Below are 23642 nucleotides of genomic sequence, written 5' to 3'. Positions count from 1 at the left end.
GGGCAAGTAAGCAAGCAAGCAAGCAGGCGGGCGGGCAGGCAGGCAAGGCAAGGCAAGGCAGGCAGGCGAGGAGGGAGGGAGGGAGGGAGGCGAGCAGGCAGGCGGGCGACCGAGCAGGAGCAACGACCGAGCCGGCGCCGCCGCCGCCGCAGCCAAGATGGAGTCGCGGCTGGCGCGGCTGGCGCTGCAGGGAGCGAGCGGGCGCGCCTAGGGCTCCCTCCCTGCCTGCCTGCCGCAGCCTCGCGAGCCCTTCCTGCCGCCCCATGGCCTGGCCTCCCTCCGGCGCCCCCTCGGGTCTCCCCTCGGCGGGGCTCCCGGGGCCCCTCCGCCTCGGCCAGTGAGGTGGTGCTGCTGCTGCTGGTGGTGCCGCCGTCCGCGCGCGCGCGCCGGTGCGCCCCTCTCCTCCTCCTCGTCGTCCCCGCGTGTCGCCGCCGCCGCCGGGGCCCCGCGCTCTGAGCCTCCCGGCCGCAGGATGCTGCCGTCGCAGGAGGCCTCGAAGCTGTACCATGACAACTACATGCGGAACTCGCGGGCCATCGGCGTGCTGTGGGCCATCTTCACCATCTGCTTCGCCATCATCAACGTGGTGGTCTTCATCCAGCCCTACTGGATCGGCGACAGCGTCAGCACGCCCAAGCCGGGCTACTTCGGCCTCTTCCACTACTGCGTGGGCAACGAGGGCAACAACCGCGAGCTCACCTGCCACGGCTCCTTCGCCGACTTCCGCAGCATCCCCTCGCGCGCCTTCAAGGCCGCCTCCTTCTTCGTGCTGCTCTCCATGGTGCTGATCCTGGGCTGCATCACCTGCTTCTCGCTCTTCTTCTTCTGCAACACGGCCACGGTCTACAAGATCTGCGCCTGGATGCAGCTGCTGGCAGGTAAGGGGGGGAAGCGGGGCCTCGGGGGACCCCTCCCCACCCATACACAACTCTCTCTGCCCCCACTACACCCCCCTCCCCAAAGGACCTTCCTTGCCCCACACGCAAGCCAACCCAAATTCCAAAGGAGGGAGGGGAAAGTGTTGAGATGGGGAAGAGTGGGGTGCTTGCCCCCCAACTAGGATGGAGGAGTGGGCAGAATTGGGGTAACCAGAAGTTTCTGTGTCTGGGTCGTTTTGCTAAATGGGGATGAACCTGATTTTAAGTGGGCTGCATGGGAGGAAGACACACAGCGAGTTAGGCTATTTTGGAACATTTGGTTGTTGCAGTCTTGTACCGTAAAGGGATACCCATTTTTCCGGGGCAGGAGGAGGCCAACAGAACCAGGCTTGACAGCTCCTTTCCACTGGCATCAACATAACAGATGCCTCTCTGAAGGTTTGATAAGACCCACATTAAGCCAATGTGGTGACCTCCACATATTTTGGGACTCCCATCAGCCCCAGTCAGCATGCCCGTTGGGTCAGGCGTGAGTGAGAGTTGTAGTCCAACAACATTTGCAGGGTGCCATATTGGAATGGAAACTCTAGGGCCTAGAAAGACTTGCTAGCCTAGATAGGCTCCAGGGTGCCCTGGTAAGTACTGGAACGCAAAGTGTTTCACTAAGCTTGTGGAATGTCTCTGGCTCTTGTGAGGTTGGGTGTATGTGTGTGTATATACACACACCACAGTATGTATAGTAATCTGCCTGTCGGTGCTTCTCAACGAAGTGTGATATGTGAATCTTGATGTAATTTCCTCTGGGGTTAGGCTGAAATAAAGGACAACGCTCTGACATGCCTTTCCCTTTTCTCAGCGTTCAGATAAATTACTGGGAGCTCTTTTAAAGCTTAAACAGGAAATTCCTTCATCTTTAATTTTAAATGTATCCAAAGATGTATTGATTTAAAACCAGCTCAGGGACTAAATCCTCACCACAGGGAGCTGGAGAAATAATCCTGAGGATTGGTCAAGCATCTTGCTGCCTCTGTGGCTCTGTCCAGGGTGCTGAAGGCATCACAGGAGGAACTGACTGCACTGTGCAGAATGTTGTTCGTTTGGTTGCAATGGCCAGGAAGGCTAGGAGACCAGGATCATAACCAAAAGGCACAGGCCCAGATTTCTGGACTTTAGGTCAGATAATGCAGACCTGGAGACAGGTGTAAATGAACATGTAAGGGCTGGTTGAGTAGGATCTGAAAGTCACTATCCTGAATTAAGGGGGGATCTCGGCAGGTGTATAAGAAAAGGGTCAAGAAGGGTGGACATCTCTTTTACAAATAGGTGCAAGAAGGCTGTGTCCCCTCCACTGTAAAAGCATTTTAAAGTTTAAGCTCTGGACTAAGTTGCAGGGGCCAGCTTAAAGCTGGAAGACCTGAATTTTAAATGAGCCAAGATGCCTAGCTCAGCACTGAAGGAAGAGGTGATGAGTGAATGATTGATTAGCAGGAAAGATCTCCGTCTAAAAAGTGCAACTAGGCCTGGTTGGGTCAGTAATAAGGTTTTTTGTTGTTATTAAGGATGGGAGTGGGGGACAAAGGTGGTCAGGGTGCCTCTTCCTTGTGATAGACCACATTTTAAATGATGGGGGTCAGGATATGCTGTAGTCTCCCCAGCAAAGCACAGAGATCCCAGCAAAGTTTCAATTGCACTGCTATGAAGGAGGTGTGGGTCGGCAGAGAAGCAAAGGTGGTTATGGGTCAATCAGGTGGGCTACAGAGGTCTATACAATCCACCCTCTGCTCTGCTTCAGGCTTTCCCAACCCAATTCCCCCTCTCCGGATGTTTGCTGGACTACAACTCCCATCATCCATGACCACTTGCCTTTCTGGCTGGGGCTGATGGGAGATGTAGTCCACAACATCTGGAGGGCATCATGTTGGAGAAGACTCCTCAATTGAGCAGCTGCTTTTGCCTCTGCACTAGATATGGCCGGGGCGGAGGGGGGGACAATGTTTGAAGGTATGGCATTATTATGTTTAGATGTTTTTAATGTATTTATCTTGATCTTTTATTTAATGAGCTGGTGGTTCATAAATATTCTTATAAATATGAATAAATAAAAGTATCTAAGGGTATTGATGGAACATATCCACCACTTCCATGGATATCAAAGGCTCTAGAACAGTGTCCCTCCCTGTCTCCTCCCTTGGCTGCTGTTTCGTATAGCTCAGATATGGGGGAAGCTCTGTGGCCCTCCAGATGTTTTCGGACTACAACTCCCATCAGGCCTGACCACTGGCTGTGCTGTCTGGGGCTAAGGGGGGATTGGAAGTCAACAGCATCTGGAGGGCTGTCCACGTTCTCCATCCCTGATGTAGCGGAAAGCCCACACTGCAAACCCTTCTTAAGGCAGTATCACCATTGTCCTGCACTGTCGGGGGGGTGGACTAGATGACCCTTGGGGGACCCTTCCAACTCTGCTATTCTGTGATCATGCAATGAGAGGCTTGGTCTGGCAATGAGACTGGAGGCCCCGAGAAGAGAGGTGACCCCAGGTTGGTGCTCTCAACATGGCATACCTAGATGCCTTGTCCTTGGTGGGCAGGAAAGGGTTACAGCACGGCCAAGTTTCCAGATCAGGGCATTCTACTCCCAAGCAGCACTTGGCATAGCAGATCGTATGCAACCCTTTCCCACCTCCATGGATCCTTGCCAGATTCCTTCAGTCGATTCTACCCACAAACCAACAGCACCGTTCCCTAGCCATTGTAGTGGAGAGTCAAGAATAAGACACTGCTGAGTGGAAACGGCTTGATTCAGCTGCCAAAGAATTAGCAGAGCACAGAAGGAGCAGAAGAAGCTGCAGCTTGGAGAGCCATGGAGGTGGTGTAAGGATGGCAGTGGCAGGAGGGGAATTTTCAGCAGATAAAAGCTGTTTTCGGCCCATTAGCTGTCTTGTTCTAACTAATTGATGGACTAATGAGCCAGTGGTGGTTCATAAAACAGTTTTACAACAGAGGCTTTATTTATCAAAGGTAGCATTTTACCTTGGCTAGGTAACACAGTCAATTTATTTATTTATTTGTGTATTGAAAGGTGGCGGGATGTTCTGTTGAGCGCGTTACCTGACCCGAGTGCCTTAATCTGAACTGGGAAATGCCCGAGCCCAGATTGTTTGCAATAATGCCAGAGGCTCCAAATAACCGTTTCACAAAGCTCTGTTCTATTTACAATGAACTAGTCAACTAAACAGGGCTGATTTAATTGATTTATCAGTTCATCATCTAACTAAATCAGGAAGCAAGCACAGCCTGAGCATAGCGGTGGTTGGGAATTTGTGTGGCCCATTCAAGCGGATACATAAATGGAGACACGGCCGAGGCAGGGTAATCTGGCTGTGGAAACGACCACACAAAGCACAAACATCAGCGCACATCAGGTTAAGGAATGGGACAGTTCAAGTTGGTGGACAGCGGAGACAAAATGTTGATCCTTTTCACATTCTGCACCAATTATATGCATTCCAGTATAAGGCTGCCCAGGTGTCTTAAACAAAGTACAGTGGTACCTCAGGTTACATACGCTTCAGGTTACATACGCTTCGGGTTACAGACTCCGCTAACCCAGAAATAGTACCTCGGGTTAAGAACTTTGCTTCAGGATGAGAACAGAAATTGTGCGCTGGCGGCGCGGCGACAGCAGGAGGCCCCATTAGCTAAAGTGGTGCTTCAGGTTAAGTACAGTTTCAGGTTCGACCTCCGGAACGAATTAAGTACTTAATTAAGTACCATTGTAATATATGTGGGTGAACCTGCAAGAAAAACTGGTTTGTTTGTCAAAAAATAAAGTTTTCCCCAAAATAAAATTAATGATTCCACCCCCCCCCCCAGTTGCCTCCTGCCCTCTGGTTACCCGGGGGGGAAATGGACAGATGGGGTTGAAGATTTCGCCTGCCCGAAATCTTCGCCTGCCTGCCTGCTTGCTTTATTCTAAAAGCAGACCTTCAAGAAAAGTAGCTCACAAGAGAGTTGTGTTTATTTTTATTCCGAGATCAGTATTTGAGAAACTACAGAAACTGGAATGATTCTTCCCACCACCCACCCACCCCATCCAACAAATAATAGGAGGAGAGGTATACAGGCAACTGCCCATATACACATATTCAATATGCACACAACTTGTAAATGTGTATCACACCAAGCCCGGTGTTTTTAAAAATCTTAAAAAAAAAAATTTTTTTTAAATTTATAATAATATTTATTAGAAGTTTTATAGTTACAGAAAGAAAGAATGAGAGAAAAAAAGCAATAAAAAATTAACAAACAATACATCGACAATAAAAAGAAAAAACAATACATCAAAACAACAAGAAAAAACAAAAACATTTAAAAACACATCCAATTTCCATATCTTTATCTTTCATTTACTTGTTTCCTCGACTTCCTCACACCTCCCTTTTTTGTATTCTAGTTCAAATTAACTACCAATTCAGCAAATCCTTTCCCTCTTTCTCAATTTTTTGTTCTATAATTTATCTTAACACAATCTGACTTTAAATTTTCCACTTTAGCCCATTAACAATCAGTTTTTGCTTAATTCTTTATAACATTTCTGCTAAAACCATATAACTTCATTCCAGTATTCTTCTAACATTCATTAATTTTGCAGTATTTCTGTAAATATGCTTTAAATTTTTTCCAATCTTCTTCTATCAACTTATTCTTCCATAGACTTAAAATTTTAAAAATCACCAAAACATCCTCATAAGAGCACAGAAAAGTCTGAAAAGGCATGAAAACAGCGCCTAGCAATCCCATAGCCCAGGGGTCAGCAGCCTTTTCAGCCGTGGGCCGGTCCACCGTCCCTCAGACCATGTGGGGGGCCAGACTGTATTTTGAAAAAAAAATATGAACGAATTCCTGTGCCCCACAAATAACCCAGAGATGCATTTTAAATAAAAGGACAAATTCTACTCATGTAAAAACACGGTGATTCCCAGACCGTCTGTGGGCCGGATTGAGAATGTGATTGGGCCACATCCGGTCCCCAGGCCTTAGTTTGCCTACCCCTACCATAGCCTTTGCCATTGCAATCCCAAGAGCCTTTGCACTGACCGTTGAGGCCTGTGGTGTGTTGGAGTTTGAGGAAGGAGGTTGTGTGAGAGAGTTGGGCGTCAGGTAAGTGCTGGTGGCTTTTTAAAGGTTTTCCAGAGGTTTAAAGGGTGTCTGCAGGATTTTTCAATGGGTGCTTAAATGATACATGATTCCACGTATGTGCCTGGTGCCTTGGAACATAAGCCCTGCATAGATGGGAAGCTTAGATTTGTGGGTGGCACTGTGGTCTAAACCACTGAGCCTAGGGCTTGCCGATCGGAAGGTCGGCGGTTCGAATCCCCGCGACGGGGTGAGCTCCCATTGCTCGGTCCCAGCTCCTGCCAACCTAGCAGTTCAAAAGCACACCAGTGCAAGCAGATAAATAGGTACCGCTCCGGCGGGAAGGTAAACGGCATTTCCATGCACTGCTCTGGTTTCTCCAGAAGCAACTTCGTCATGCTGGCCACATGACCCAGAAAAACTGTCTGTGGACAAGCGCTGGCTTCCTCAGCCTGTAAAGCGAGATGAGCGCCGCAACCCCAGAATCGTTCACGACTGGACTTAATTGTCAGGCCTTTATTAGTAAATGAGAATTAGCAGACAAATAAAGGAACCAGTTTGGAGGCCGCAACTGAGGAACAACTAGCACAGAGAAAGCTGCAACTCTGCCTCCCTTTCATAGCTAGTACCTTTCCTAGGTGTTTCCTAGAAGTACCTTTTCTGCATGTTGCAGGTGTATCATGAGGCCTAGAAACTCCCCCCTCTTCAAAGGAAGTAAACTAGGAATCATAGAATCATAGAAGAGTTGGAAGAGACCACAAGGGCCATCGAGTCCAACCCCCTGCCAAGCAGGAAACACCATCAGAGCACTCCTGACATATGGTTGTCAAGCCTCTGCTTAAAGACCTCCAAAGAAGGAGACTCCACCACACTCCTTGGCAGCAAATTCCACTGTCGAACAGCTCTTACTGTCAGGAAGTTCTTCCTAATGTTTAGGTGGAATCTTCTTTCTTGTAGTTTGGATCCATTGCTCCGTGTCCGCTTCTCTGGAGCAGCAGAACTGCGGGAGGTGATGGTCCCTGCCAATTGCATTTGCGGGGGTCACTGTGCTATAGAGAAAAAGAAAGAGGGAATGGCTTGAGGCCAGCCAAGCTGGAGGATCCTCATCCTGCTCTGCCAGATTATTTATTTATTATATTTGCTATAGTTATACTCCCCTTGTTGTCCAACATTGGCTCCCAAAGCAGCTTACATTTAAAATCCCATCACAAGATGCAATTTAAGGAAACATTTGCCTTCGTTCATAGTGAGGGACGAGGAAGCGTAAGGTTTGCAGCTCACTATTCTGGCTTCTGGACGTGGGTGGCGCTGTGGGTTAAACCACAGAGACTAGGACCTGCCGATCAGAAGGTCGGCGGTTCGAATCCCTGCGACGGGGTGAGCTCCCGTTGTTCAGTCCCTGCTCCTGCCAACCTAGCAGTTCGAAAGCACGTCAAAGTGCAAGTAGATAAATAGGTACCACTCTGGCGGGAAGGTAAACGGCATTTCCGTGCGCTGCTCTGGTTCGCCAGAAGCGGCTTAGTCATGCTGGCCACGTGACCCAGAAAAAACTGTCTGTGGACAAATGCCGGCTCCTCGGCCTATAGAGCAAGATGAGCGCCGCAACCCCAGAGTCGTTCGCGACTGGACTTATCAGTCAGGGGTCCCTTTACCTTTATTATTCTGCCTTTGCATTCTTCTCTGTTCCTTTGTTGTGTTGTTCTTGCCACAGCCTCTCCTGGCTAGTTCCTTCCTGCATTGTAACTAAATCCAGCTGCTGAACCTTCGCAACACAAAAGCTCTACAGTCGGTATATTGAGAGAGACAGAGAGATGGTCAGCTCTGTTTTCTTCTCCGCAGTGAAAGGACTTCCACCATACAGCTCAGCATCAGTTGGGGCTTGGAATCTGAATGTGTCGGCTGCATGAGAGATGTTGTGGGCCAGAGGGATTGTCTTAGATGTTAAGTCTCCTATCTCACCCACTCCCCGTCTTCCAAGTCACTAGTGGCTGCTGGGCCCTGCAGTGTCCCAGCCCAGTGAGAAAGGCTTTCTTCAATGAAGCTGAATGTTGGAAAAGTCAAGACAGACAAAAGAAAGCACTTCTTCAAAGAATTGTGGAGTTGGAAGGAACTGCGAGGGTCATTTAGTCCAACTACCTGCAATGCAGGATTCCTTTGGTCCAACGTGGGGCTCAAACCCACGACCCACAATCAAAAGCCTCATGCTCTACTGACTGAGCTATCACACAGTGCATAGTTGAAGTATGGAATCTGCTCCCTGAAGATGTAGTGATGGCCACCAACTTGGAAGGCTTAAAAAACACACACAACCAGACAAATTCACAAAGAACAAGGCTATCAGTGATTAGTAGCCACTTTGGCTAGCTGTGCACGGCCAGAGGAGATATGATTTTTGTTGTTTAGTCGTTTAGTCATGTCTGACTCTTTGTGACCCCATGGACCAGAGCACACCAGGCACTCCTGTCTTCCACTGCCTCCCACAGTTTGGTCAGACTCATGTTTGTAGCTTCGAGAACACTGTCCTCAGTCGTCTCCTTCTCCTTGTGCCCTCCATCTTTCCCAACATCAGAGTCTTTTCCAGAGAGTCTTCTCTTCTCATGAGGTGGCCAAAGTATTGGAGCCTCAGCTTCACGATCTGTCCTTCCAGTGAGCACTCAGGGCTGATTTCCTTCAGAATGGATAGGTTTGATCTTCTTGCAGTCCATGGGACTCTCAAGAGTCTCCTCCAGCACCATAATTGAAAAGCATCAATTCTTCAGCTATCAGCCTTATTTATGGTCCAGCTCTCACTTCCATACATCACTACTGGGAAAACCATAGCTTGAACTATACGGACCTTTGTTGGCAAGGTGATGTCTCTGCTTTTTAGCCATCTTCAAATGTCTAAAGGCTGTTGCATGGAAGGTGGAACAAGGTTGTTTTCACCTGCTCTGGAGGGTAGGACCCGAACCAATGGATTCAAATTGCAGACAAGAGATTCTGACTAAACACCAGGAAGGCCTTTCTGATGCTACGAGCTGTTTGGCAGTGGAACGGACTCCCTCGGAAGGTAGTGGACTCTCCTTCATTTTTTAAACAGAGGTTGGATGGCTATCTGTCACGGATACTTTAGCAGTGACTCCTGCCTGGCAGGGGGTTGAAAACAAAGGGGCACCACCAGTGGCGTAGTATGGGTTGTCAGCACCCGGGGCAAGGCAAGTAATTTGCGCCCCCCCCCCGCTGCACTGTCCCTCCCCCAGATAGTCCCTCGCTCTCTCTCCGCACTGCACCGCACCGCACCGCACGCCTGGCACCTTCCCCTCCACAGTGGGCGGCGACCCGGCGGCTCGGATCGGATTCGCACAGCCAGCACTGCAGTGAGAGAAAGTGAGTGAGCCAGGTAGGGGGAGAGAGCTGCGAGTGCGAGCGCGCCCCCCCCCCCAGATGTTGCGCCCGGTGCGGCCGGCCCCCCCTGCACCCCCACGCTACGCCACTGGGCACCACCCCCTAGGAGAGATCTGGGCACTGTGAATATGGAGAGCGCAAAGAGTTGGCGTATTTAGGTTAAAGTAAGGCTAGCATTTCTCCCCTTCCTTTCCTAGGATAGGCAAGAGGGTTTGTGTTGTAAACAGTGCCTCTCCTTAGATGGAAACGAGAAATAAAGGAGTCTGCTTCAAAGCCTAGTTCTAGCAAAGGGGAGCTAGAAGCCGTTTCGAGCGAGTTCAAGGCCATTCACACTAGAGCCGAAGAACAGGCATCTCAGGGTTGAGTGCAGTCTCAACCCGAGAAGACAACGTCTCTGTTTGGAAACACTTTAAGTCTTCGGCGTCTAATTAGTGGCTAACAAATCAGCGAAGGCTCTAATTAGGGCTTCCCAGAAAACTCCAGCTTAAGAGGCACTGCCTCCCCCCCCCCGCACCCCCCAGGAAGTGGGATCTAATTAGGAGGAAAGATGCTCCTGTTATTCCAAACAGAAAAAGACCAGCCATCTGCCCTGCTGGAAACCCCAGTAACGCAGAACCACAGAATGTGGGTTTTTCCCTTCTTCTTCTTTACAAAATTCTCCCTATTCTAAAACCAGCCACCGTGATGTGTTCCAGGAAGGAGGAAAAATAATCATAATAATCAGGTGGGATGGATGACTGTGCTCCAAGCTCACCCCAAAGTTTTGAGTCCAGTGCTGGCTGGTCCATTAGGGCAAGTGGGGCAATAAGCTCCATCTGCCCCTGACTAGCCCTCCTTACAGATGTCTAACTTTGTGGGTGGCATGGGCTGTCAACCTCCTCTTTGGTCTTGCCTTTGTAGAACTCAGCAAGGAGGGAAAAGCAGGATTAGTTCATCATCACCATCACCATTTTTAATTTGTATACCGTCTTTCTACTGTTTACAAGCTGAAGAAACAAAACATGTACATCTTATAAACAATCTAATGCGATACAAAAATGTGATAATTAAACGTAACTTTAAAATAGGCAACCTACATCAAAAAAGTAACATTCAACAATCTTTAGAATAGTATTAAATAATAATAATACAGTCATATCTTGGGTTAAGAACTTAATTCATTCTGGAGGTCCGTTCTTAACCTGAAACTGTTCTTAACCTGAAGCACCACTTTAGCTAATGGGGCCTCCTGCTACCACTGCACTGCCGTCGCACCATTTCTATTCTCATCCAGAAGCAAAGTTCTTAACCCAAGGTACTATTTCTGGGTTAGTGGAGTCTGTAACCTGAAGCGTCTGTAACCCGAGGTACCACTGTAACATATAAAAGTTAAACAGAAATCCACTCAACAGTTACAATAAATAATTTCTAAACTATAGTCAATAAAACAGCAAGCCACAGTACATAAAATAATGCAATAATACAAATCAACATGGCTAACCTGATCCAAAACACCCACCCACCTCACTCACACACGAAAACAAAGATCACCACAGCCAATCACAAGCAAACAATCACACCCTAGGCCAACCCCAACCTCTCTCATCTCCAAAGGAACACAAGTGAACAACACAAGCAACGCTGACACCAAACTCTACATACATTAAACATAATAGAAACACCGCCACCCGACCCCACCCCCATCCATCTTCCCTCTCTCCACCCCCCTTTCATTTTTCTTTTTTTTTCTTCTCCCCCTAATGCCTCAACAAATGAAACGGATTTGTAAAAATGTTACATGGGGGGGGGGGGAATACGAGGCATTACACTTACTTCTGTAAAACAAGAAAATCCTTAATAAAATATCAAGATGGGGAAAACAAACAAACAAACAAATAAAATAAAATAAAATAAAATAATGCAATACAAAATGAGAAGCAGAGACTAGAGGCTGGGGCAAGGCAGGTGGAAGGAGGCCTTGCCTGATGAAGTCTCCCCCCTCACAGTTCTTCCTTTAGGACCATCTCCCTTATGAGGACTCCAGTTTGTATGGGCTGGCCTTCCTCTCAGTGTTATTCTTTGAAGGCTCAGCCCCAGCCTCAGTAGTAGTCACTGGCTGTGGCTCCCCCTGCTGTTGGCCTCCTGGCCTTCCGCCCTACCAGCCCCAGGAGGAACCAGCCTCTCCTGTCTGAGTCTCCCCAGAGTAATAAGCCAGGGAAGCCAAGGCGAGAGTCTTCAAGGAGGCTGGTCACGCCTGAATCTTCCTTCCCCTTGCCTCTTCCTCCGCAGATGGTGCTTGTCATCTTTAATTGTGAGCTATTTGGGACAAACGCATCGGCGTAGCAGGTGTTGGCAGAGGAAGCAGCCAGAGGGGCTGAAGGAGGAGCAGGGTGTAAACTGCAGGCAAAAATGCACAGCATCATACACCTTGGCAGGGGAAAAGGTGGCCCATGCATTTAGATAGCTGGGAAGCTACTCAGGTGCTGGGGCTCCAGCTTGTTCAGAGCCAGTGTGGTGTACTGGTTAGAGTGTTGGACTAGGACCTGGGAGACCAGGGTTCAAATCCCCGCTCGGCCACGGAGCTCGCTGGGTGACCTGTTATTGCTCATGAGCTCTCTAGGTGACCTTGGGCCAGTCACTGCCTCTCAGCCTAACCTACCTCATAAGGTTGTTGTAAGGGTTGAATGAGGAGGGAGCGAACCATGTATGGCACCTTGAGCTCCTTGGAAGACAAGGTAGGGTATAAATGCAATAAACATACAGCACCCCTGTCATTTGGGAACAGTGGCGTAGCGTGGGGGGTGCGGGGGGGGCCCGGCTGCACCCGGCGCAACATCTGGGGGTTAGGGTTAGGGGGCGCAAATCCACGGGTTAGGGGGCACAAATTACTTGCCTTGCCCCGGGTGCTGACAACCCACGCTACGCCACTGTTTGGGAAGCCTTTTGCCTCTTCTTCTTCTTCTTCTTCTTCTTCTTCTTCTTCTTTGATTATCACTCGTAGCCGAGTAAGATTGTCTTCCATGAACACGGTCTTAACAGTCAGTCTGTGAGTGATTATGCAGGCCAATTCTGGATCCACACATCCTTCTACAGTGGGGACATAGGTTTCCAGGAGGGAGTTGATCTCAGTGTGGATTTGCCAGGCGTGTCTTCCTCTTAGCATATTTCTCCCTTGCGTCCTAAGTTCGAGCGTCTTCAAAGCCCATGACACCTTTGGTAAAGGTTGTTCTCCAACTGGAGCGCTCGCAAGCCACTGTTTCCCAGTTGTTGGTGTTTATACTACATTTTAAAGATTTGCATTAAGAGAGTCTTTTTTAAAAGATTTGCCTTGAGACAGTCTTTAAACCTTTTTTGCTGACCACCAGCACTACGCTTTCCATTTTTATGTTCAGAATAGAGTAGTTGCTTTGGAAGACGATCATCAGGCATCCGCACAACATGACCAGTCCAATGAAGTTGATGTTGAAGAACCATTGCTTTGACACTGGTGATCTCTGCTTCTTCCAGTACACTGGCATTTGTTTGCCTGTCTTCCCAAGTAATGTGTAACATTTTTCGGAGACACCGTTGATGGAATCTTTCAAGGAGTTGGCGTTTATAAGTGATCCATGCTTCACAAGCGTAAAGTTGGTAGAGCAATAGCTTTGTAAACAAGCATTTTGGTTCCCCTTTGAATGTCCCAGTTCTCAAACACTCGGCACTTCAATCAGGAGAAAGCTGCACTTGCAGAGCTCGGGCGATGGTGGACGTTGGCCCTTGTGGAAAGATAACTGCCCCGGTAGGAAAACTGATCAACACTTTCCAGCTTTACACCATTAAGTTGGATTTGTGGCGCCGCAGAGGGGTTGTTTTGTGCTTGTTGGTGCAGCACTTTGGTTTTTTGGATATGGAGCCATTGGCCAAGTTTTCCGTAAGCTTCTGTGAAGATTGTCGAAGGGAAACTCCCCACTGGGGTAGAAATCATATATTGAATAGATGGAAAGCTCTTTCATCTGAGTAGACTGAAGAAGAAGAAGAATTTGGATTTGATATGAAGAAGAAGGAAGAAGAGTTTGGATTTGATATCCTGCTTTATCACTACCCGAAGGAGTCTCAAAGCGGCTAACATTCTCCTTTCCCTTCCTCCCCCACAACAAACACTCTGTGAGGTGAATGGGGCTGAGAGAATTCAAAGAAGTGTGACTGGCCCAAGGTCACCCAGCAGCTGCATGTGGAGGAGCGGAGACGCAAACCCGGTTCCCCAGATTACGAGACTACCGCTCTTAACCACTACACCACACTGGCTTTATCCCGCTTTATCACTACCCGAAGGAGTCTCAAAGCGGTTAACATTCTCCTTTCCCTTCCTCCCCACATCAAACACTCTGTGTGGTGAGTAGGGCTGAGAGACTTCAGAAAAGTGTGACTGGCCCAAGGTCACCCAGCAGCTGCATGTGGAGGAGCGGAGACGCGAACCTGGTTCCCCAGATTACGAGACTACCGCTCTTAACCACTACACCACACTTGCTCTTAACCACTACACCACACTTCTACACACTGAAAGCAAAGAGTTTCAGACACGGGCCTTTCCCTGGAAATGCTAGGGCTGAAAGTGGGGGCCTTCTGCATGCCAAGCACCTGTTCTGTCTCTGCCTCAGTCCCTTGTTCCCAGCACTTGGTAATCAAAGGTGTGTGCTGCTTCAGAGCAGATTAGGAGCAGCCGGTGAGTCATATCAGCAAAGGGGTTTCCATTGTTGCATTTTTTTCCTAAGAGGACTGCTTCATTGCAGGTATGTAGGGAGGTCAGGCAGCCTCCTCTGCAGCAGAAGCCTGAAAGACTTAGATGAACACAGCCGGCAGGTGGACCTCAGAGGACGGGTGGAAGAGAGAGGGATGAGAGCCTGAGCAAAGCTCTTCTAGCGTAGCTTTCTGGTGGTTGGCTTTGGTTCTGCAACGCTGTGCTCAGGCGGGCAGCGTTTCACTGGCCCCTGTGTCAGAGCGCTGCATGCCCAATTTCAGGCAGGTAGGCAGGCGGCGGTAGGACGCGGGTGGCGCTGTGGGTTAAACCACAGAGCCTAGGACTTGCCAATCAGAAGGTCGGCGGTTCAAATCCCCGCGACGGGGTGAGCTCCCGTTGCTTGGTCCCTGCTCCTGCCAACCTAGCAGTTCGAAAGCACGTCAAAGTGCAAGTAGATAAATAGGTACCACTCCAGCGGGAAGGTAAATGGCGTTTCCTTGCGCTTTACCTTTAGGCAGGCGGTGGTCAATCATACCTTTTGGAGAAGGGATCTGGGAAGGGGAATCAGCAGTTTACAGGAACTGGCACCACAGCCCAACGCAAGAACACTGGCTCAGCAAAAAAAGCAAAACAAAACAAAGCCTCCAGGAGCCCCTTTCCTGTGTTTTCTTCTCAGTAGCAGGCCTGACAAGAAGGTTGGTGGCGGATGTGGGAAGGGGGGGGGAGGCAATAGATGTAGATTCTCCCTGGGGATCCAGCAGGGAAGCTGGCAGAGCAGGGCAGCTGCAGCAAGATCAGGAGGGGAGAGAGAAGGAGGAGGAGTGTTGGGGGGGGGGGGAGAGATTATTGCCTGGAATTGCTGTGTTGCAGATTCCGTGGTCCCAACCCCTCCACCTGCCCTGGGTTAAAACCAATACTTCTTCCAGGAAGGTCTCTCAACCAACAAAGAGATAGATAAGTCTCCCCCGTAAAGCAAGGAGTGCCGGATTTCTGTTCAGAGCTCAGCTCAGGTTTTGTCGAAAGCGAGTGGCTTTCTGGTGGCAGTTATAGCAGTACAGCAGTACCTCGGGTTACAGACCCTTCAGGTTACAGACGCTTCAGGTTACAGACTCCGCTAACCCGGAAATAGTACCTCAGGTTAAGAACTTTGCTTCAGGATGAGAACAGAAATCGCGCGGAGGCAGCGGGAGGCCCCATTAGCTAAAGTGGTACCTCAGGTTAAGAACAGTTTCAGGTTAAGAACGGACCTCCAGAACGAAGTAAGTTCTTAACCCGAGGTACCACTGTACTGCTACTGACAATAATTTATATTTATCTGCCTCCCATCTGACTGGGTTGCCTCAGTCACTCTGGGCCACTTCCAACAAATTCAAACATCAAACAGAGTAAAACATCAACCATTAAAAATTTCCTATACAGGGCTGCCTTCAGATGTCATCTAAAAGTCAGATAGTTGTCTATTTCCTATCGGATGGAAGGGCGTTCCACAGGGCGGGCGCCACTACCGAGAAGGCCCTTTGCCTGGTTCCCTTGTAAACTCACTTCTCACAATGAGGGAACTGCCAGAAGGCCCTCAGAGGTGGACTTCCGTGTCCGGGCTGAAGGATGGGGGTGGAGATGCTCCTTCAGGTATACAGGGCTGGTATACAACAAATTGCACTGATACTGCTTTTTTATATAGCGTTTTAGATTGTCTTCCCCGGCCACACACCCACACCCAAAGTGCTTTTCAATGTGCATTGTGCTTTATCCTTGTTGACAGCCGAGCACACTTAATGGGCCTGTGGCAGAAGATGGTATAAAAACACTTCTTCCTGATGGTGGATGTTTAATAATAATAATAATAATAATAATAATAATAATAATAATAATAATTTTATTTATACCCCGCCCTTCCCAGCCAAAGCTGGGCTCAGGGCGGCTAACAACAATCAAAATAATCCAACATTCTAAAAACCTTTCATTATAAAAATTAATTAAAATCAAATTGATGGCAGCCATTAAGCAAGATTCTGTGCAGATTGCCAGAGGAGGGGGTCAGGCTGTGCCCTGACCAAAGGCTTGGTGGAATAGCTCTGTCTTACAGGCCCTGCGGAAAGATGTCAAGTCCCGCAGGGCCCTAGTCTCTTGTGACAGAGTGTCCCACCAGATTGGAGCCACAGCCGAGAAAGCCCTGGCTCTAGTTGAGGCCAGCCTAACCTCTCTGAGGCCTGGGACCTTCAGGATGTTTTTATTTGCAGACCATAGGTTTCTCTGTGGGGCATACCAGGAGAGGCGGTCCCGTAGGTACGAGGGTCCTAGGCCGTATAGGGTCCATTGGGGGAATGGTTCACCAAGTCTGCCCTCAGCCAGCCTCTAGTTGCTTGCCTTCTTACTTGCATCCAGCCCAGAAGATGGCACTGGATGTCGGCTTCCTCTTCCTTTGTCATCGTGTTGCAGCTTGTAGAAGCCGGCAGGAACAATATTGGTTGAATCTGCCTATCTAGTGCCACCTACTGTTGGCCTCCAGGGTTTCCACCCATCACTATTGCTTCCCAATGCCAAACCCCATCCCTTTTTATTTCTGATGTCATTTTTATTGACGATGGCTCTTGTTATGTAAAAAAAAGAAACAGGACTATAAAAAAAGACAAAGACTAAATAATCCGAAGACTAAATAAACCATTCATCATAATTACAACAAACCAAGTGTTTTCTCAACAGCAGCAGGTGCGTTGTTAAGATGCAATATATACTTGCTCTGAATTTTCCATTAAAAAAAACCCAACCCATAAATAAATGCATTTACTTCCAAAATGACTGCATCTAAAGTATATTCGCTTCCCTTCACATAACTAGATATTTCGTCCATTGCAGCTACATTACTCAAATCTATGCATCCGCTCCGTCACATTAGGTAGATTTGTGTCCTTTCAAATATTTGCCGTGGAGATTTTCGAAGCTACTGGATAAATTGAACCAAGGTCGTGATCTTCCCTCCTAACGAAACCTTGAACACATCCTAAGAATAAAACACCAGGTGCCTCCAGAAAAATGCAAGCGAGGCAACATCTCTACCCAGTTTTTCATTTGAAACCTGGGCATCTTAGGCTGACATAGCTGGTGATCCAGCGAGCTGAATGCAGCCAAACCAGCCATGCAGGTTTCTCCACCAGATACTTAACAACTCTCCCCTGCCGCTTGGTTTCTTTGGTTTCTTAGGCAGTTCCAGATGGGTGACGAAAACAGGGAGCTCCTCAAGCCCTGGGTGGACCCCCGTTTGTGGCTTGTGAGCTGTAGTTACCTTAGCACAGTCATGGCCAAACTTGGCCCTCCAGCGGTTTTGGGACTACAACTCCCATCACCCCTAGCTAACAGGACCAGTGGTCAGGAATGATGGGAATTGTAGTCCCAAACCAGCTGGAGGGCCAAGTTTAGCCATGCCTGCCTTAACAGGTCATGGATTGTACAGGCCTCCTCTGTCCAGTGCACCAGTGACATAGGCAGGGAGAACTTGGGATCAAACGCATCCCTCCAGGCCTCTCTGTCTGGACCCTGAGGTCTCTCCCCCTGCCACACACCCCTACCTGGCTACAGCCACTCAGCAGCCTTGCTTCACACCTTCCTAATTTTCCTGGCCTCTGGCCCTGTCCACTGCTGGCATGTGGCCCCTGGAAAGTTGCCCAGGAGGCTCAAAAAGGTTCCCCATCTCTGGGTTACCTTTGTGAACATTAAGTCACTGTAATAATTGTTGGCATCTGTCTGTCTCAAGAGACAATGGAGTGTGCCTTTAGGGGTGAAGTCAGACCACTGTGTTAGCAGCACTGAAGTGACATCTCGGGGCCACGTGCCCTGCCAGTCTCCTAGTTTGGCCCCAAGGGAGGGCATATCTTCATAATAAATGCATTGTTGCTTTCAGTTCCATGTTTAACTTATCATGGCTTGCCCCAAAGAATCCTGGGAATTGTTCATAGAATCATAGAGTTGGAATAGACCACAAGGGCCATCGAGTCCAACCCCCTGCCAAGCAGGAAACACCATCAGAGCACTCCTGACATATGGTTGTCAAGCCTCTGCTTAAAGACCTCCAAAGAAGGAGACTCCACCATACTCCTTGGCAGCAAATTCCACTGTCGAACAGCTCTTACTGTCAGGAAGTTCTTCCTAATGTTTAGGTGGAATCTTCTTTCTTGTAGTTTGGATCCATTGCTCCGTGTCCGCTTCTCTGGAGCAGCAGAAAACAACCTTTCTCCCTCCTCTATGTGACATCCTTTTCTATATTTGAACATGGCTATCATATCACCCCTTAACCTCCTCTTCTCCAGGCTAAACATGCCCAGCTCCCTTAGCCGTTCCTCATAAGGCATTGTTTCCAGGCATTGTTTGACACCTCCTCCTCCCAGTCTTCACCCCCTGACTCCTCATCACCGTCCCCCAACCAGTCTCCACCAGTCTCCTTCTTCCCTTGGGGGCTCCCCAGCTGGAACATTCCTCTGCGTCCAACCAGTCCCTGACATTACAGTGGCCAGCCAGAGGCCAATGGGAAGCCACCGGAAGGACCAGGGTGCAGCAGCCACCCTCCTTGTTTGTGATTCCCCCGGCAACTGGCGTTCAGAGGCCTACTGCCTCCGACAGAGGAGGTGGAACATCCTAGGCGATGGGCACTGCTTGGCCTCCAAGGGAACTCCTAATCAGGAAGGTTGAGGAAGCCTGAATGGCAATAACTGCTTTCCCCTCCTGGTATTGCACCAGGCGGTAGAAGCCAGCCCTTACCTGCTGAATCTCATCCTGTCATGTGGCCACTAAAGCCACAGGAGCCTGTTTAGGGGTCAGCAGCCGGGAACAGTAATCAGAAGGCCGCACACGGCTGCCAGCAGCATGGCTGCCTGCCACGTTCTTGCATTCCTCCAGACTGCACTGCTTTTCTGCTTCCCCTCCGCCCCGGCCCTTGTGCCTTATTGCTTGCTTATTCCTCATTTGTTCAGCATCGGCTTTGACGCTTCATTCTATGACAGCACCTCATCTTTAACACCGGGGGGGGGGGAGAAGAGAAGCAGGGAGAGCATGAAAACAAAAGCACAGCATTTTGCTCCTGTGTCCTTGGTGGCTCAAGGCAAAGCAATCATTCTCCAAATAAGTCTGCCTCTCCCCTTAATTGCTCCCTTCATGTCCTGGTGCTGCAGCTGACGCACAGATTCACTTCTAGGAACTCTGCTGCTTGCTTCTCTCTTTGCCTTTAAGCTGCCGGTCCCTGGGTCAATCACAGTATGTTTCCCAGTATGTCCTAAGTGATCTTTACTGGCTCCCAGTATGTTTCCAAGCACAATTCAACGTCTTGGTGCTGACCTTTAAAGCCCTAAACAGCCTCAGCCCAGTATACCTGAAGGAGCTTCTCCACCCCCATCGTTCAGCCCAGACACTGAGGTCCAGCCCTGAGGGCCTTCGGAAGGTTCCTTCACTGTGAGAAGTACAGGGAACCAGGCAGAGGGCCTTCTTGGTAGTGGCGCCCGCCCTGTGGAACTCCCTCCCATCAGATGTCAAGGAAATAAACAACTATCTGACTTTTAGAATACACCTGAAGGCAGCCCTGTTTAAGAAAGTTTTTTAATGATTGATGTTTTATTGTGTTTTTAATATTGTGTTGGGAGCTGACCAGAGTGGCTGGGGAAACCGAGCCAGATGGGTGGGGTATAAATTACTACTACTACTACTATTATTATTATTATTATTATTATTATTATTATTCCTGCATTGCAGACTGTTGGACTAAATGAATCTCAGGGTGCCTCCCAATTGTATAATTCCGTGATTCTAAGATTAACAGCCTGTGCACAAATAAAACGAAAGGGGTGGGGAGAGAAGATACCACTGCTATTAAATAAGCACTGTTTTTGATGGGGTTCATAGAATTGTAGGGTTGGAAGGGACCCTGAGGGTCATCTAGTCCAACCCCCCCTTGCAATGCAGGAATGTCCCATAGGGGGATCGAACCTGCGGACTTGGCACAATCAGCACCACGCTCTACCCAGCTGATCTGTGTCCTCCTTGGCAGTGCTGGGCTCCAACTAGTCAAGAAAGACGCTGTGATTATTACTGAAGGAAGGTCACATCAGGGCACTCTCCAATCCAAGTACCCCCCCCCCCCCCCGAGTCTTAGTGAGCTGGGCTCTTCCTCCCCATCACTTCCCATATTGTCTCTCCCCCCCCCCCGCCGCTGCCGCCTTTCCTCTGCCCTTTCTGCCAAACTGGGCTTTTAATCCTCGCCCTATTAGGATGGGGTTAAAATGCGTCACACAGGGGCTTTAGTCCTTTTTAATGACACATCTGTTAATTCGGGCAGCCTGGCAACATCTGGAACCTAAAGTCACTTTCTCCCACGGAATGTCATTTCCCCACAGCTTAGTCCCTCTCCCTGAGCTCCTGTCGCCCACACACAGAACTCTCCCTTCCCTTCTTTTACCTCAGGAGACGGCTGGCCCTTTTGCCAGGATTGCCATTCCGGTGAAAAAGAGATTTCTTGGGGGGGGGGGGGCGGGAGAGAAGATTGACAGCGCAGGTTCAAAAACCTCTTTGAATTAAATTTCGCAATTAAATGTAAACGTTTCAGAATGCCCAGCAAACAGAGACATGGGTTCTCCTGAGGTATAAGGGCATGCGGTCTGAACATACAGGGAAAGGCACATTTGTGCTTGTGTGTGGGGTCGTCCCCCCCCCCCCGCAAATGGCACTCGTGCCCCCAGGCAAAAAACGGCTGCATCTGTTTGCTGTTTTTGTGCTCTCTCTTTCGCCAAGGGAAAGGTGCGTGGAGAGTTCAAGAGAAGGTTCCTTCAGAGAACAAATCTCTGCGGTGTCGTTGTGATAATCTGCCCCTTCACAAATGTTCAGCTGGAGCAGAGATTTTGGAGGTGCAGAAATAAGCACAGCGGGTGGCGCTGTGGGTAAAAGCCTCAGCGCCTAGGGCTTGCTGATCGAAAGGTCGGCGGTTCGAATCCCCGCGGCGGGGTGCGCTCCCGTTGCTCGGTCCTAGCGCCTGCCAACCTAGCAGTTCAAAAGCACTCTTGGGTGCAAGTAGATAAACAGGGACCGCTTACTAGCGGGAAGGTAAACGGCGTTTCCGTGTGCTGTGCTGGCTCGCCAGAGCAGCGATGTCACGCTGGCCACGTGACCCGGAAGTGTCTGCGGACAGCGCTGGCCCCCGGCCTCTTGAGTGAGATGGGCGCACAACCCTAGAGTCTGTCAAGACTGGCCCCTACGGGCAGGGGTACCTTTAGCATACTGGACCTGCCTTCAACAACTTCGTGCTCTCTTCAGGTGTTTGTGGACTACAGCTCCCATCACCCTCCAGCTGTCGCAGCCGGCTTGGGTTGATGGGACTTGTAGTTCAAAACATTTGGGGAGAGCATGAAGCTGGCGAAAGCTGTACTGGGTTTACATCGCAATCCTTATCCAAAACAGTTCTGATCCCAAACAAATACTGGCTACTCTCGAGAAGTTTTAAATTAAATTTTAAAAATGTTATTACATTTTTATATTTTGCTGGAAGCCACCCAGAGTGGCTGGGGAAACCCAGCCAGATGTGTGGGGTATAAGTAATAAAATTATTAGCATTATTATTCATATATATATATATATATATACACACACACACACACACACACACACACACACATATATATATATGATTTTTATTGGTTTTACATATAATCACATTACGTAACATCGTACCCTCTTATTTTTATCTCTTTGGCTCCACTGAGCCTAATGACTTCCCTTCCTCCCTTCTGATGGTTTACAAAATTAAACTTTACATCTTTACAATTCGCTTCGTTTCCTATCCTTGTTATAGCATTACCTAAAATATTATATTACTCAACCTAAATAGGTCGCAATTTTATCCTACATATCTTCAGATAACCCTGCTAATGATGGTAATTATTATTATTCCTAGGATTTAGCTCTCCTTACACTCCAGACTGAGGCTAGCAGTATGATTCTATCCATGCCTACTCAGAAGTAAATCCTGTCACGTTTTCATGGGACTTACTCCTGTGGTGAAGGTGTAAACCGACTCCCATGTCAGTTTCAGGTACTTCGGCTCCATCTGCGCTAAATATTTTAAAGAGCATCATACCACTTTTAAAGTTGTGGCTCCACCCCCCCCCAAAAAAATTTCCTAGGAACTGTAGTTTGCTAAGGGTGTTAAGAATTGTTAGGAGACCCCTAACACCTCAAGGTCTGCTTCTCCCCTTATGAACCGATCCAGACTCTGTGTTCATAATCTGAAGCCCTTCTTCGTGTGCCTCTTACACAAGAGGTCTGGAGGCTGGCAATACGAGAGCAGGGCCTTTTCTGTGGTGGCTCCTCGTTTGTGGAATCCTCTGCCCCGGGAGGTTCAGCTGGCATCTTGCTTTTATATGTTTAGGCACCAGGCGAAAAACGTTCTTCTTCCATCAGGCCTTTGTCTGATTAACATTCTATGGCCTTTTAAGTGTGTTTGTGAATGGGGGGAGAGCTATAGTTTTGTTGTTTTTCTTTTAACTATTTATTTGTGTTTTTTATCTTGTATTTTTTTATCTTGGGAATGACTGCCCTGCGATCTTTTGTCGAAATATAAATAAAATTAATAAAGCAATTAATAAATATTGCCCTCACTGAGCTACAACTCCCGGAGAGCCCTGGGAAGAGGGTTTGATTGTTAAACCACTCCAGGGAATTGTAGTTCTTTGAGGGGAATACAGTGGTACCTCAGGTTAAGAACTTAATTCGTTCTGGAGGTCCGTTCTTAACGTGAAACTGTTCTTAACCTGAGGTACCACTTTAGCTAATGGGGCCTCCCGCTGCCTCCGCGCGATTTCTGTTCTCATCCTGAGGTAAAGTTCTTAACCTGAGGTACTATTTCTGGGTTAGCAGAGTCTGTAACCTGAAGCATCTGTAACCCGAGGTACCACTGTAGCGAAGTCTCTCAGCAAACCCATAAAAAACTGCAGCTCCCTGGATTCTCTGGGGAAAGACATGATTGTTTTAAAGAGCTGTGATACTGCTTTGAGTGCAGATGGGGACTTTGAAGGCAGGTGTGCTACTCTGCGATGGTATCGCAGGATTTCAGGGGATCTTGCGTAGACCATCCTTAGCGCCACATTCAGAGAGGACCAGGCTATCTGGTCCTCGCTGCTAGCCAGGATGTCGGCGGGAGCATGTCTCTGCGCACCAGTCATCGGGAATCACAGGTGGAGAGAGTGGCTGTTGCGCCCGGGTCCTCCTGCTTGCGGACTTCCCAGGCAGCCATCTTGTCGGCTGCTGTCAGAACAGGATGCTGGACTTCGGCCTGATCCATCAAGGCTTTCCTCATCCCCTTGTGTCCTCTGTCTCAAGGCAGGGAATCTTCCTTCGTTCCCTGTGCTCTGTGCAGCTGCTCCTCCTCAGCTCTGGCCTCCTGCTGCGTTGCTCCAAACGCATCTCAGATGCTCCAAATTAGCAAAGTACCCCTTCCATCACGGGAATTGGTGCCTCGTCACGGAGAACCTCCCTGCTTCTAATTTGTGGTCCCCCATTGTTTGCGCCTGAATCATA

At 48.9% G+C, this 23642-nt stretch overlaps 1 protein-coding gene across 2 annotated transcripts in view; it reads left to right on the top strand.

The window, feature by feature from the left end:
- The first annotated feature begins 119 nt into the window (after window positions 1–119).
- LHFPL4 (LHFPL tetraspan subfamily member 4) overlaps window positions 120–23642 on the top strand; it is a 53835-nt gene continuing 30312 nt past the window's right edge. The window contains exon 1 of one of the 2 annotated variants that reach the window (XM_083426748.1): window positions 120–878. In XM_083426748.1, coding sequence (XP_083282874.1) covers window positions 473–878 — 406 coding nt within the window. In that variant the 5' untranslated portion in view covers window positions 120–472. The remainder of the gene's footprint in view (window positions 879–23642) is intronic. The other variant, XM_083426747.1, reaches the window with a different exon arrangement.

The sequence above is a fragment of the Podarcis tiliguerta genome, assembly GCF_965153285.1.
Source record: "Podarcis tiliguerta genome assembly, chromosome: 2".
In the NCBI taxonomy this organism is placed as follows: Eukaryota; Metazoa; Chordata; class Lepidosauria; order Squamata; family Lacertidae; genus Podarcis; species Podarcis tiliguerta.
The sequence above is the reverse complement of the archived record's forward strand: the minus strand, read 5'-3'. Positions and strand labels throughout refer to the sequence as shown.